Source organism: Oncorhynchus clarkii, chromosome 1 (genome assembly GCF_045791955.1).
Source record: "Oncorhynchus clarkii lewisi isolate Uvic-CL-2024 chromosome 1, UVic_Ocla_1.0, whole genome shotgun sequence".
In the NCBI taxonomy this organism is placed as follows: Eukaryota; Metazoa; Chordata; class Actinopteri; order Salmoniformes; family Salmonidae; genus Oncorhynchus; species Oncorhynchus clarkii.
The window spans coordinates 67571174-67585969 of NC_092147.1; the positions used below are offsets into that span (position 1 = coordinate 67571174).

Below are 14796 nucleotides of genomic sequence, written 5' to 3' on the forward strand. Positions count from 1 at the left end.
TTGATAAGAAGAATGCCCCTCTCCTCACAGGTGTGATTATTACCTCTGAAGGTTTAGAGCTTGAAGTAGTCACCTCATATAAGTACTTGGGAGTATGGCTAGACGGTACACTGTCCTTCTCTCAGCACATATCAAAGTTGCAGGCTAAAGTTAAATCTAGACTTGGTTTCTTCTATTGTAATCGCTCCTCTTTCACACCAGCTGCCAAACTAACCCTGATTCAGATGACCATCCTACCCATGCTAGATTACGGAGACATACTTTATAGATTGTCAGGTAAGGGTGCTCTCAAGCGGCTAGATGTTCTTTACCATTCGGCCATCAGATTTGCCACCAATGCTCATTATAGGACACATCACTGTACTCTATACTCTTCTGTAAACTGGTCATTTCTGTATACCCGTTGCAAGACCCACTGGTTGATGCTTATTTATAAAACCCTTTTAGACCTCACTCATCCCCTATCTGAGATATCTACTGCAGCCCTCATCCTCCACATACAACACCCGTTCTGCCAGTCACATTCTGTTAAAGGTCCCGAAAGCACAAACATCCCTGGGTCGCTCGTCTTTTCAGGTCGCTGCTGCTAGCGACTGGAACGAGCTGCAACAAACACTCAAACTGGACAGTTTTTCATTCAAAGACTCAATCATGGACACTCTTACTGACAGTTGTGACTGCTTTGCATGATGTATTGTTGCCTCTACCTTCTTGCCTGTTGTGCTGTTGTCTGTGCCCAATAATGTTTGTACCATGTTTTGTGCTGCTACCATGCTGTGTTGCTACCATGTTGTTGTCATGTTGTGTTGCTACCATGCTGTGTTGTCGTGTTGCTGCCTTGCTATGTTGTTGTCTTAGGTCTCTCTTTATGTAGTGTTGTGTTGTCTCTCTTGTCGTGATGTGTGTTTTCTCCTATATTTTTAATTTTTAATCCCAGCCCCCATCCCCGCAGGAGGCCTTTTCCCTTTTGGTAGGCCGTCAGTGTAAATAAGATAAATAATACATATTTTTTTTCTTAACTGACTTGCCTAGTTAAATAAAGGTTAAACAAATTTTAAAAATTAAATGTCAAGTAGGTTGATACATTGCTATGGTTTTATTTATAAAGCCCTTTTACAAAAAGTCAAAAATCTTTACTGAACTTTAGACATTCGAGGGATGGCTAACTCTGGAAATGAATTTGGTCTCTACTGAGTAAGGTAAATCAGCTTTTAGTTTTCTTGCACCTTATTTGTGGAACGATCTTCAAAATGTTCTTACATTTGATGTTTTGATGCCTCTAAGGCAATTCAGAAAGCTGACTGAGAATTACTGATGAATGCTTGCATTTTGTGTTAATATTTTGATGTGTGTATTTACTGTAATTTATGTAATTCAGGGCTTATCTGTAAAATAGTATGACTCCCTGATAAAATAAAGGTTAAATAAAATAAAATTGACAGAGTGAAAAGAAGGATGCCTGTACAGAATAAAAAATATTCCAAAACATGCACCCTGTTTGCAACAAGGCAGTAAAGTAATACTGCAAATAATGTGGCAAAAGCAAGCATTTTCAAGCATAGTGGTAGCTGCATCATGCTTGTAATTGTTAAGGACTGGGGAGTTTTTCAGGATAAAAAATAAATGGAATGGAGCTTTCCACCAGACACTGGGAGATTAATTCAACTTTCAGCAGGACAATAACCTAAAACAGAAGGCCAAATATACACCTTTGATTTAAATCAGCTTGGAAATTAATGTCAAGACTTGAAAATGGCTGTCTAGCAATGATCAACAACTTGACAGAGCTTTGAAAATAATAATGTGCAAATATTTTACAATCCAGGTGTGCAAAGCTCTTTGAGACTTAACCATAAAGACTTACAGCTGTAATTGCTTTTATTTTCATGACATTTTCACACATTTCTAAAAACATGTTTTCACTTTGTCATTATTGTGTGTAGTTGGGTGCATTTTTTTATTTTTTTTTAAACCGTTTTGAATTCAGGCTGTAACACAACAATTCAAGCTAACTGTGATTGTGGATTTCTAAGGTATTATTATGGCTTCTGTTCACTTTTTAAAAACTTTCCAGGTGTCAACAATGTGTTATGATAGATTTTGATCAAGAAATCAGACTCGGTAACATCAATAGCAGAGTGTAACATTCATAATAGTAATTGTTCGTCTCCAAAGTAATAATGGAAATGACAATATTTAGAAAATTATAATATTTGTGTTCAGCAAAGCCTTTCCCCCGAAATGGCTATCTATGTTTCGACCTAAGACTTACAAACTCACAGACTTTTGGTAATATGTTCAGTCTCTGCAAAAAGTTTGTCAATTTCATATAACATCCATGACGCCTCTTATTTACTTTATTTCGCCAACATGCCAATACTTAGAAGTCTGCTTTTTAGAGACACGCATAAAAAATGTCATTTAATTTTGTCTGTCCATTCTGTGAAACATTAAAGTTGTAATTTTGCATGCAAACGTGATGTCGGTAATGTTGGATTGGCCCACTACTCAAAGTAGTCTCATAGTTTAGACATGTAGGAGATTAGTCACTAAGGGTTTTTTCTCTTCTCAATCCTTTGATTGCGCATAATTGGATTAATTATTCAGTGAGGTTACCAGCCTGTCCAAGGTAGGCGGGTCACTTAACATTCTGGGAAGGACTAGGAAATCCTCTAGATTTGTCACACTTCAGGAACTGAGGTCACTAGTTCTCCCTGGTCTTATGTGGCATGAGAGAGTTGGCGCTTTGATGAGACCTGTTTACTATCTAATCCCCATACAAACAGAAAGAGGAAAGAGGTGAACAAAAATAACAAAAACAGACTGGATGCAGCTTTTCTTTCCTCCCAAGGCCTTAGCTTAAAGACAGGTCATGTGATGGGAGAAATGTGTTGGTGGTCTCAAGCTATGACACTCCCCCCAACAACTCCACCGGCTCCCTGACCCCCCTACTTACAAAATCTCCCGGCCTTCTGTCTAATTGGACTGCAGGAGAAGAGAGATAATGGGTGGGTGTAGGGGTGGGGACATAAATGTGACCGTTTTTTTCTCCAGGGAGAATCCCAAGACACAGTGGGAAAGGTAAGATTCTCTGCCTGCGTTCATACTGCTGGTAGACAAAAGGCCCTCAGTTTTCCAATGCCACTGAAGCATCACTTCACTCACCCACAGCAGGGAGAGGGATTGATGGAATGGAACTGCATCTTAAAATGTTGCTTAAGACCCAAGGCAAACATGCGCTGAACATTTTTATAAATGTATATGGGATGTTAAAGCTGAACAGGGTGTTGTGTTCCCATGGTACCCCAAATGTAATAGGAGGTGCAGCATCAGCACTCTGAGATCAAATATTTAAATGGACACAGACTGTTCTCGTATCATCAGGTTTCCTTGTAGCATATATTTCACGGTAACACATGACTAAAATGTTCATTTTACTAGTTCAAAGTTAGGTATCAAAGTAAAAAAATATGAATCCTTCTTATCAAATTCCATCTGCACACAGGGAAATATATGTCCAACATGGAACCATAACTTAAGCCATATTGGATTACTCCCCTCTTTATATATAAATCACTGGTTGAATTGCCATGTACTTTGTGTGCAAGCTCTTTGTACTGGTCCAAATTTAAATTGTTGCTGTGGTAAAAGAGGGCTATAGAATTTTTAAACATGTGACAATAATTGACAGCCAATGTACCAGGTACAACTTAATGAACTTGGCTGATATAAGCTAACGCTAATACATTTGAGAAAAAAAAATCGTATTTTTATGCAATAATCATTGACTCAAATAAACAGAAAGCAGTTGGACACATGGTCGTACAATTTGGTACACATGTAGTATGGTAGAGCAGTAGCCATTCCAGGGGTATTATGCCATTTAGCCAGATGGTGGGCTATTTGCTTATTTGTTTGGAAACCCTATACTACCTTGATAACAACAATAATCACATTCGTCCCCAGACTTTCATGGATTTGACCACTGCAACTCCTTTTTTAAGAGACGTTTTTTGTGTTTTTTTTCTCCAAGGAGATTCCCAAGACACAGTTGGGAAGGTAAGATTCACTGCCTATGCTCATACTGCTGATCGACAAAAGACCCTCAGTTTCCAATGCCACTGAAGCATCACTTCATTCACCCACAGAAGAGAGAGGGGTGGACAGAATGGAACTTTGTCTTAAAATGTAACTTAAGATCACTGCAACTGCTTTTTAAAGAGACAGTCCCCCCCCCCCCCTGTATGAAATCCCGGAGTGGGATTTTTTCCTATTCCATAGAAAACAGTACTAATGAAAAGTCCTCCAAGGGTTCTTGAAGACAGAGACTGCAAAGGCCCTTTTCGCTGCATTGCTTGGCTTCCAGACAACGTTTTTTCAGTGTCCATTTTGACAGATCTATAACACTTTTAACAATTGTAATCTTTCAACTAACCCCATCTAGTTCCGAAAGTTTATAGAAGTGAGTCAGACCATATATAGACCATATTCATTCCCTCAATCACATTTTTGAATTTGGGCACATTTTTTGTTATATTTATGCATATTTTTTATTTATTTTTTGTTTAACATTTATTTAACTAGGAAAGCCAAATTCTTATTTACAATGACGGCCTACCCCGGACAACGCTTGGCCAATTGTGTGCCGCCCTATGGGACTCCCAATCCCAGCCGGATGTGATACAGCCTGGATTCAAACCAGGGATAGTAGTGACGCCTCTTGCACTGAGATGCAGTGCCTTAGACCATTGCGCCACTCGGGAGCCCTAAGACTATGTAATCTCACTTCCTCCCCTCTATATTATAATGATCTTTATCCAGTTAACTTACGAACATCTTTTCAAAGTCCTTTGACTTTAGTGGTAATATTCAAGAACACACTGTGAATACAACATTTTGAGAGAGTTGCACTTTTTGAAGTGCACTTTTCTTTCTATTAATTAAAGGGTAAAAATGTATCAACATATAACATTTATTTTTCTATGCTCCTATCATTATTTATTAAACTGTCTCACACGATTTGTTTATAGCAATTCCATCTGCAGCTCACTACATTTTCCCATGAGTGAGTGGTTAGGGTTTGGATTAGGGTTAAGGTAGCAAACAAAAACCCTCCCCCAAAACACGTATGCTACTGTTGAACACAATCCTGGTTACCAGCTTAGGGGGACTAATTCAATAACTAAAATGTCCTTCCCCTTGTGTCAGCATTTCCGTTATAGCGCTGTATGAGTTCACCATACGCTGAAAAGGCTACAATAAGTAGCATTGCAACCCGAAATAATACATAAGAAGGTCTCTGCATAGGGCATTACACCCCATTTGAATACCAACAAAATATGAAATAAACTGCTATTCAAACCCATTGTCAATGAAGGTACAACATGGCCTTTTTATCATAACTGGATTATCATCAAGACGAATCCATGAAAGAAATTGAAAAAACACACATGGCTTTTTTTGGTAGCCATATATATATATATATATATATATATATATATAATATATATCCACACTCGTGCCACACATTTCACAAAGTTCAAGATATTTCACAACAACAGCACCAAAGAGCTTTGATTGATTTATCACCCCCGTGTTTTACATTCATTCATTCATTATTTTGCAGATATACTAATCATCAATTAATTACAGACGTGAATAATTTACAATAAAATAACAATTTTAGGTACAATTCTCATTTTCTTTCTTTTCTTTTATACTACAGCCATGGTGACTGGTCTTAAAACATTTCACATGCGAAAAGAAGTCTCAATTAAAGATTGCAAACCTTCTGCACCGTTTTCAATCCTGTCGCATCAAGCTCAATTCTGTATATCCAACTATGCAAGCAGCATTCTGAAGTTCAAAAGCTTTCCCAGAACCCACTCTCTTTTCCCCACCCGACATTTCCAAGCTTTACTCCAACTCTTACCTGTACATGTAAATCTGGACTACCACTCTAATATTATTCAAATCACAGACGAAAAAGTGGAATACTGCATCTTTAAGACATGAAAGTCACAAATTTAGACTGTGTTAAAAATCATATTGGGAAAACCCTCACAGAACCATTTAGAAAACAACTAACACAGAACCATTTAACTATCATACTGTATGACAACATTTTTCTTTAGTTTGTTTTGGGCCAAAAATAAAAACAAATACAAACTGGTATAAAAGACTGTTATTGTAGCTTAATATTGGAAAACTGCATATGTAAATGGCATTTGCATGTTAAATACCTGTGTACCTCATGAGTATCTGCAAATGGAAAAAGAGACCTGCGATATTTCCGTAAACAGAAATGTCATATTTGACAAAGGGCCAAATTAACTCCAAGTTCACCAGGCCGTCCTGAACTGACAGTCTGTCACCTGAATTGCACAAGCTGTAGTGCTTGATAACTCTAAGTCTACACACTGTGACACAAGTCTACCCAAAACAAGCAAATAATAAAACACAAAATCAAAAAAGGTACCGTCATGTTACACCCAACCACTCAAAAGCTTTGTATGTAATGTGTCAATTACCAGTAGCTAAACATTTGTGATGTGTCACCCAAACATAAACAGACTCATTTTCTGTGCTTTTTTGGGGATTACTATTGCAGATAAATACATGTGAGAAAATGTGGCTAAGAAATAAAATGCTGTTCCTTGGTAATCTCATGGATATTTGTTTCTCTGATCATTTGTATTGAAATTCAGAACTTGGAGATTCAATTTTAATTTAGTGCATAAGTAAGAATGAAAATGTATACATGTGTATGTTTTTGTTTTCCTCCCTCTGAGAGGCATCAGATGTTCAGTTGGATTTACATGAACAACAACCACAACACAAACAGGACAGAAGAGGGTGAAACAAACAAACTAAACCAAGACAATAAAAAACAAGGAGAACAACAAAACAAATCAAAATCCTTTGAAAAACATCATTCCAAAACGTTTTTGTCCACACTCTCCTTGCCATTGGTCCGTGAGTAAGGTTCAAAAGCAGAAGAGCTCAGATAGCGGGCAGACAGTTCCTGCAGATTCCCGGCCAGGGAGCCGGCCATGGAGAGTGGGTTGGAGGACATGCGGGTGGCCACGCTGCCAAGCAGAGAGGGCATGGGGAAGCTGAACAGGCCGTGAGCTGACGGGGAGCTCTGGAGGCCTGCCACCGTCCCTGAGCTCGTCACTATAGGTAGAGGGGGACTGCCGCCGGCCGTCCCTGAGCTGGCACCACTGCTGCTGCTGCTGCTTCCGTTGCTGGCCATGCCCATGGAGGGTCCTCGCAGGGCGGCACCCAGGGAGCCGTTGCCACAGTGCTGCAGGAGCCCCGGCAGGCCTGGTGGCGTGAGGAGCCGGCCCTGCTCCAGAAGTCTCAATACACTGCAGGTGGCCGCCGTCTCCGACACCACCGAGCGCAGCTCTGAATCTTTGCCCTGGTCCTTTTTCTGTTTTGTGCGTCGGTTCTGGAACCAAACTTTAACCTTGAGGGGAGGACAAAAAAAGCAGTAGAGACCTTCAGCAACAGGGTCTATTTACAAAAGCCAAATTAATATACTTTGGTTAATATGGATTATTTTCAAATATCTGTAGGCATTTATTGCAACACCAATGTTTGCAGAAAATGACTGAATAATTTGGATTGTTGTAAATAATTACTAATTCCCTTGTGATCTCAGTATAGGTCACTTTGATGTCCACATGAATTGAATTGTGATAGTAATAACATTGGTAGCACGATCAGGGACTTAGACCAGGGGGCCCAGCTTCTACACCTTGACCGATTTAGTAGCTAATTTACAGAAATACGAATTAAATCAAAACCATAATGCCTTGTAAATATTTACATATCAATGTCACATTAATGGATGTTATCAGAGTCACACATATACAATACAGTACTGTTTGTGGTCTAAACTTGAACAAAACCTTCTGTAACGGGAGGCAGAAATGACTTTAGAACAGATTTTTCTTCTAGTGAAATGCAGACTGTAAGATAAAGTAGCTAGAAATTAATCACATGTATTTCCATGACCTTAGGCATTTTATGAAAATTAAAAATCATTTTTGAACTCAAAGACATGAAAGTAACAAAAGCAGGGTCATATAGTAATGAGTATATATGTATGTGTGGCTGAAGTATACTGTAACAAGGATATGAGTATAAACAAAGTAAAGTGTGCATACAGATAAACATGGCTATTGTATTCCTATTCATGTGGATAAAGCAAAAAATGTGTTGGTGAAGAGGCCATTTTGACGCTAATGAAGTAATGTTACCGCATTTGCATTGCACATGTTTGATAGTCATTCAACAATGAAAATAGACCTCTCTTTTCCCATTTGCATTTCATATATTTCTATTTGATATATTCTATTTCTTTTCCAAAAAGGATAATTAGAGTTTGTATTTTTTTTGTTGCAGTTTTCTTCATGTATTTCCCCACCTCTATTAAGTCTGTGGCAATTAAACCTGATTGCTTTCATACGGACCATAATTAGAGTGAATGTGTCTCAATCAATGAGCCTCCAGCTACAGTACCTCAAACGGCAGCTACTTCAATCACATCTGAATAGCATGTTTTCCTCCATGTAGTTGTTGTAGATAAACAACTCAGTAATTCTCAAGGTTAGTTGGTCAATCGCAAATCTATTTTACACTCTGGAAGTAAGGAATTACATTATGACCATATTCCCTCATGTTATAAGAATATCCGAAATTATTGGTGAACATCTTTTATCTGAGAGGATACATTTTCAACAAGGTCCAACAAGGGGCTCTGAAGCCAGCGACCCAAACAAAGATGATTAGGTGTGCACACTTCAGCATATGGCTGTCGTTTCTTAATGTAACACCCCAAGAGTGCATTGGAACAAAATGTTAATTTCATGATGCCATCATTAGAGACCACTTCATCAACGAATGAAGGAGACATTTGAAGATTTAATGCAATCAAGGAGCATGGCGGCGTGCAACATTTAATGTTGCATGTGAAAATACATTAAGAAATTCAAGCCTATTGTCCTCCCTATGAATGGGGACCTAAGGGCTGTGTGAAGTCTAAAGCACCATTATTCTATTCTAAAAACCACCAAAGAATTCTGAATTCATTGTGTGCTGACATGGTAAACTACATGAATACTGTAGCTGAATACAAAATACATGCATCAAATGTATTGGTCCAAATGTATTGGTCAGGAAAACATTTATTTATCATGGTAAAATGTACGTATGTATGTATGTATGTATGTATATATATATATATATATATATATATATATATATATAAACACTCAAGCATAAATTCCCCGAGATCAATATGAATATTTATTGTAATGATCAGAAATGTGTGACAGAAACACGTGTCTATGCTGTGACTCAGAAAATAACTTTGCATAATGCTCCAGTCTGACCTCTGTCCAAAGTCAAGCTTGTTTAGGTTCACTGAAACGTTCATGACGTACGTAATAAACATAAGGTAAATGTGGCTGACTATGCCATTAGCCAGCTTGCAAGATAAACTAAGAAATAAAATTGTGCTACAAATATTTTGGACTAAGCTCTCTGAAGCAGAGAGCAAGATTTCCCTGAAGTGAAAATTATACATTGGAGGGTGACTAAGCTTGGTATCTCGTCGAGAACGAGCAGACAAGTACAGTTCACCCACAGTAGGCGCAGTGTGACCTTTCCCTGACCCCACAGCTAAGCACTTTTTTCTTTTTTTAAGGCCTGTGGACTAGAAACATACTGTTTCTGCGCTGAAAATAAACCTCCTTTATGCAACAATTTAGGCTAACAAGGTTATAGAATTTGTTGGGATAACAGTGATATGAGATGCATAGTTCACTAGGCTAAATACAATGAAAGAGATTTGATTGGATTTGAGTTTTGTATAGGATCATCACTTAACTTAATACTATTGCTAGAGCTATATGATCAGTGAAGCAGTCTGCAGTCTGCCTTTTTCTAAATGATCTTTAACTAATCAGTCAGCTAAATAGAAAATGCCAGGGTTATAGTAAAACTTGTAAAGATTGTATTAGAATGGGGTACAATATAGAATATAGAAAGCATTGCATAAGTGAGATAAGTGTGTGTAATCATACACTCTATGTTTCACATTTGAGATAAGATGTTGAAATACATAAGGGTCGTTCCACGAATAGAGTGCCCTTTATGTCCATGTGAGATTATCTGTATACATTTTGATTAACCACTAAATACTCCAATAGTAGTGTTTTCATGTTTGTCCGACTTCTAGGAAGATTGTAACTCACTTAATTTATTTTTATTTAATTTAACTAGGCAAGTCAGTTAAGAACAAATTATTATTTTTATTGACGGCCTAGGAACAGTGGGTTAACTGCCTTCCTTGTTCAGGAGAAGAACGACAGATTTTTACCTTGTCAGCTCAGGGATTCGATTTGGCAACCTTCCGGTTACTAGTCCAACACTCTAACCACTAGGCTACCTGTCGCCCCTTAACCCCAAGATTTCACCAAGTTTTCACCATCCTTGTAAAGCCCTAGTTCTTTTGTTGCTTTGAAAAAGTAATTTCTGAAGATGATTATTTATTTATGGTGATTTAGTGTTTAATATTAAACATCTAACATTGAACATCTAATAGTCAAATAATATTGTAAAAGTAGGTGAGCTGGTTCTACTCCTTTTGGCCATTGGCCGGGGTTTTGTTGTAGAAAACTGAGTACAACGAGCATAACATGTCATGCCTGTTACACTAGATCGATAGGCTAGCTACATTTTTGGGAAAGCTTGCATTCAATTGCCCCTCCCTGTTGTACACAACAAGCTTCCATTTCCCCTGTCTCAAGGGGAGTTACGGTTGATTTAAGATGAAATCGTCAACTTTGTTACGGTCAACCCTGTTACGGTCAACCCTATTACTTTAATTGACACTTGTATGGTCTTTTATTAATTTACTTAACCTCTTGACATGGGAAAACATATTTTTTATGAAGTTGAACAAGTGCTCTTTATGACAGAATGTTAAAATGGGGTGAAAAAGAAACAGTTATTATTTTACAAAATTACACTACCCAAAAGGCACTCTATTCGTGGAATGACCCATAACATATCTATGATAACACAGAATGTGGATTTGGTATTTATTTACTGATGGCCAGAGTGAAATAGGTACATGCATTGTGTTTCTTGAATTTACCTGCGTTTCAGATAGATTTAGCTGGCGGGCCAGTTCTGTTCGTTCCCTCCCAACCACATACTGGCACCTCTGGAACTCCATCTCCAGACGATAGAGTTGCTCTGCGGTGAAAGAGGTCCGGGTTCGTTTGGGACGGTCCAAATCCAGTCCCTTTGGCAGAATGATCTCTCGGATAGACCCTTTTGCATCTACAAAAAAGAACAAGTGACCATTGAAGATTTGTCAATGATAACTATATTCAAAATGTAGAAACACTCTTGGCTCATCATTATCACAACATCAGAATGACCATTCATCATTTTTAGTAATGTGTGTAGGCCTTCTGTTGTCCATGAAATGACCGATTACCGTCAATGAAAGACTTTGGTCTTGTTGCAGTACATAGCATAAAGCTATATGAAGATATCGAGGATGATTTCATGTTTGCAAAATTTAAAAATGAACCATTCAAGTATGCACATGAATATGGTACATCATTTATATGAATGCATCAAACGCACAACATCAACCACAGTAATATGCATAACTAAAATTAACACACTGACATTTTCCAAACCAACTAGTGTACTTTCAAAAAATACTAGGGGATAACCTCAACCACATTAAAAGCAGTCAAAAATAACAATTAATTCATTTGAAAAAGCACCGTTTACAGAAGAAAGTTGATCAAATGTATAAAACATACAAAATACAATGATAGATTTTTTTATTTCATTGTGATCATTTCCTTTGGTCAACCCATTTAATTGCATCAATACTCTAGTCTAGATTATCATATTTTAGCATCTCAATCAGTACTCTCTCCTAAATAGTAAACTAACCTCAAAATAGTTGTTTTCCCTATAGTTTTCTACAATCAAATGTAGTGTGTAATTAAAAAGTTGTACTTTTGTCATGTAAACAGAAAATAATTAAAGGATATACCTTTAGATAACGTGATATTAATTTTATAACTGTATGAGCTTTTAATGACTTAATAAAAATAGAGAAATGAGGAATAAAAATAAGGAAAATGTTTTTTCATAAGAATTTACTCAATTAAAACAAAATGAACTACTACTTTTTAAATTGTGATTATTTATCCCATCATCTAAAAGCAGCAAAAGATGACCTGAAAGTATAAACATTTATGTTTGAATTTAGTTGGCATTTCGTTGCTAAATTATTTCCATAACAATCAGCAAGGATATATTCATGTTTTCAAACAGTCTCTATGTTTGACCAACTGTGTTAAACAGATTAAATAAATGATGTGTGCTTATTCTGCTACAATTTAGCCCTGAGGCCAGACGACACTCAGAAAGAGTACTAAAACAACATAACAATTAACTCATTTCTTTGTGTTAACTGCATATGAAATACCTTATATTTTTTAGAACAAGTTGATGTAAGCAAATGCATTTTACGTCCATTATTATTACTTATTCATCATCTGTATCAGAATACGATAAGATAGTGAAGACCTGTGTATCTTATGATTTGAAACTTCTGTGAATATTGCTTTCAAATGAAATAGTATTTTCATGGAGAGAGATAATATAGAGTAGCATGAAATTCATCCTTCATTTTAAAACCAAATGTACAGTACTTATTATCTTAAATAAATGTGCTCTATGATTCTAGAAGTGTGCTGTATAATTCAATTTTGGAAGAAACAAAATTGTTGTGAACGCAAACCATTTTGATAGGAGTATATCACAGGGGTAAAATTCGTAACATTCAAAATTCATAAAAATGTGCAGATAGTACATTTTTACAAAAGTGCAAAAAAAATAATTTTGTATTTACTTTGAATTCAAAATGGTTTAACAAAAAAGCCAAACATACTTTTACAATGACTAAAACTACCATGAGACAGATAAGAGTGAGTGGCGGTGTGTGTTTTTTAAAATTTTTTCTTCTTTGGCATAATGTTGCACTCTCACCCGAGAACGCCCCGGAAGCTGCAAAAGGGACTATAGCGCATTGTTAACTGATAGTGCCTAATTTCCTGTGCTTTTTCTGAAAATGAACGAGTGATAAAAACAACAAAATAAACCAAATTGCGCTCGGGAGAAATTTGCTGCTTTGTGTCAAATATATAAAGTCAAATAAATAAGTTTAACAATTGTAATGGTTAGGAAATTTTAGCGATCCAATACCTCAAATATTCTGTACATACAGTATAAAAACAGAGCATTTGGTTGTGAACAATGGAGCAGTATGTCTGTAAAAACCAAAAGCTATTTCTATCCTTCTTGAGTCTACAGAAAGCCAATACCAGAATCCCATATCCAAAACATCCGTCTGGCAATTCAGCATATCTCACATAGCAAACGATCTTATTTCATCCTGTGGATACATATAAAGTAAAGCAAATGAACAAACAGAGTCCATACACTGCAACAGGAGTAAACATGAGTGGAAATCCTCTCACCTCGGACGAGTATTCTCCTGCAGTAGTCCGGGTCCCCCGTCCCCCGGTTTTTCTCACAGCTTTCCACCGTCCCAGATGGCGAGAAGGACTCCTGCTGATCCTTTAGGAAGGTTTTGGAAAGGTTTCCCTGGGAATCCTTGCCGTCTTTCCCATCCTTTATGCCGTTCTTCAGCCCCATCCCTGGTTCAGGCTCTTGGTTGTATCTGACCTCCATACTAACTTATCCTCTTCAATGTTTCTTTCTTTTTTTCCTTTGTCAGGTGAAGAAAACAGGGATTACAGAGAGTATTGCACGTTGTGTTGTCTCAACAGTGTGGCTTTGTTTTAAAACAGCACCTTTTAGACCAGAGAGTCACCTACCTAATGTTCGGGGAGCGCTTGCCTCACCTGCCAAGGTGCCCGATTATCGTTGTCCAACTCACTTGCCCAATGATCATGGACTTATCCCTGAAACTCAACAGCCTTGTTACATACACATCAGGCTGATAGATGATCTCCAAATAATCAGAGCCATGGACCGACGCACACTCACTGTTTCAATTGATTACGGTAATTTTGCTGCCTCCACATTTGCGTAGCCTCATGAATACACTAAATTGTTTGGGAAATATATCAGGTCCTAATGGAGGGGTTTGCTCGCTCCGTCCCTCTCTGTCAGCCAGGGAATCAAGAAAAATGATTGGTCTCACTTTGCAAAAAAAGCCTTCCTGAGCACACAGACACAATCACAGAGGTACGACACTTCCAGAAAAGTTCCCAGGCACTTCATTCTTCGATCCCAGAAACATGGCCAGCCATTTTCAGCATTTCTCCAGTGTTGGTTGTCTGGCCACGATGGCTAACTTTAATCGCATTTACTGTGTCTTTCGCCAATGATCGTCCCTCTGCAACATACAGCTCTCACCGCTATAGTGCTATCCCAGGCGAGTGGGAGGGAGAGAGGGATAGAGAAAGAGAGAGATAGAGAGAGAGAAAGTGAGAGCGAGATGAGAGAGAGAGAGAACAAGAGAGAACGAAGAGAACGAGAGAGACTGAGATAGAGAGAATAAAGGAGAGGCGGAGAGACAGAGGATACAGAAAAAAGTGAATACACCCCAATTGGAATTTGTACTGGCCACGACAGCTGATTCACAAAAATCACCCGGCTCTGCTTCACAGGAACTGTGTTCAAGTTTCCTGTGTTGACCCACGTCACTCGGCACGACAAACA

At 37.8% G+C, this 14796-nt stretch overlaps 1 protein-coding gene across 2 annotated transcripts; it reads right to left on the reverse strand.

Annotated features, from left to right (window-relative positions):
* Window positions 1–5529: 5529 nt before the first annotated feature.
* On the reverse strand, window positions 5530–14518 carry LOC139417000 (ventral anterior homeobox 1). 2 transcript variants are annotated; one of them, XM_071166244.1, is made up of 4 exons: window positions 13947–14518; window positions 13587–13837; window positions 11171–11358; window positions 5530–7471 (listed from the first exon to the last, which is right to left on the reverse strand). In XM_071166244.1, exons 2-4 carry the CDS (start codon window positions 13798–13800, stop codon window positions 6932–6934), a joined length of 942 nt encoding a protein of 313 aa, XP_071022345.1. In that variant the 5' UTR covers window positions 13801–13837; window positions 13947–14518; the 3' UTR covers window positions 5530–6931. The 2 variants fall into 2 exon arrangements, with proteins under 2 accessions (XP_071022345.1, XP_071022337.1); XM_071166236.1 differs by having other exon boundaries at window positions 13587–14518.
* Between the last annotated feature and the right edge of the window lie 278 nt (window positions 14519–14796).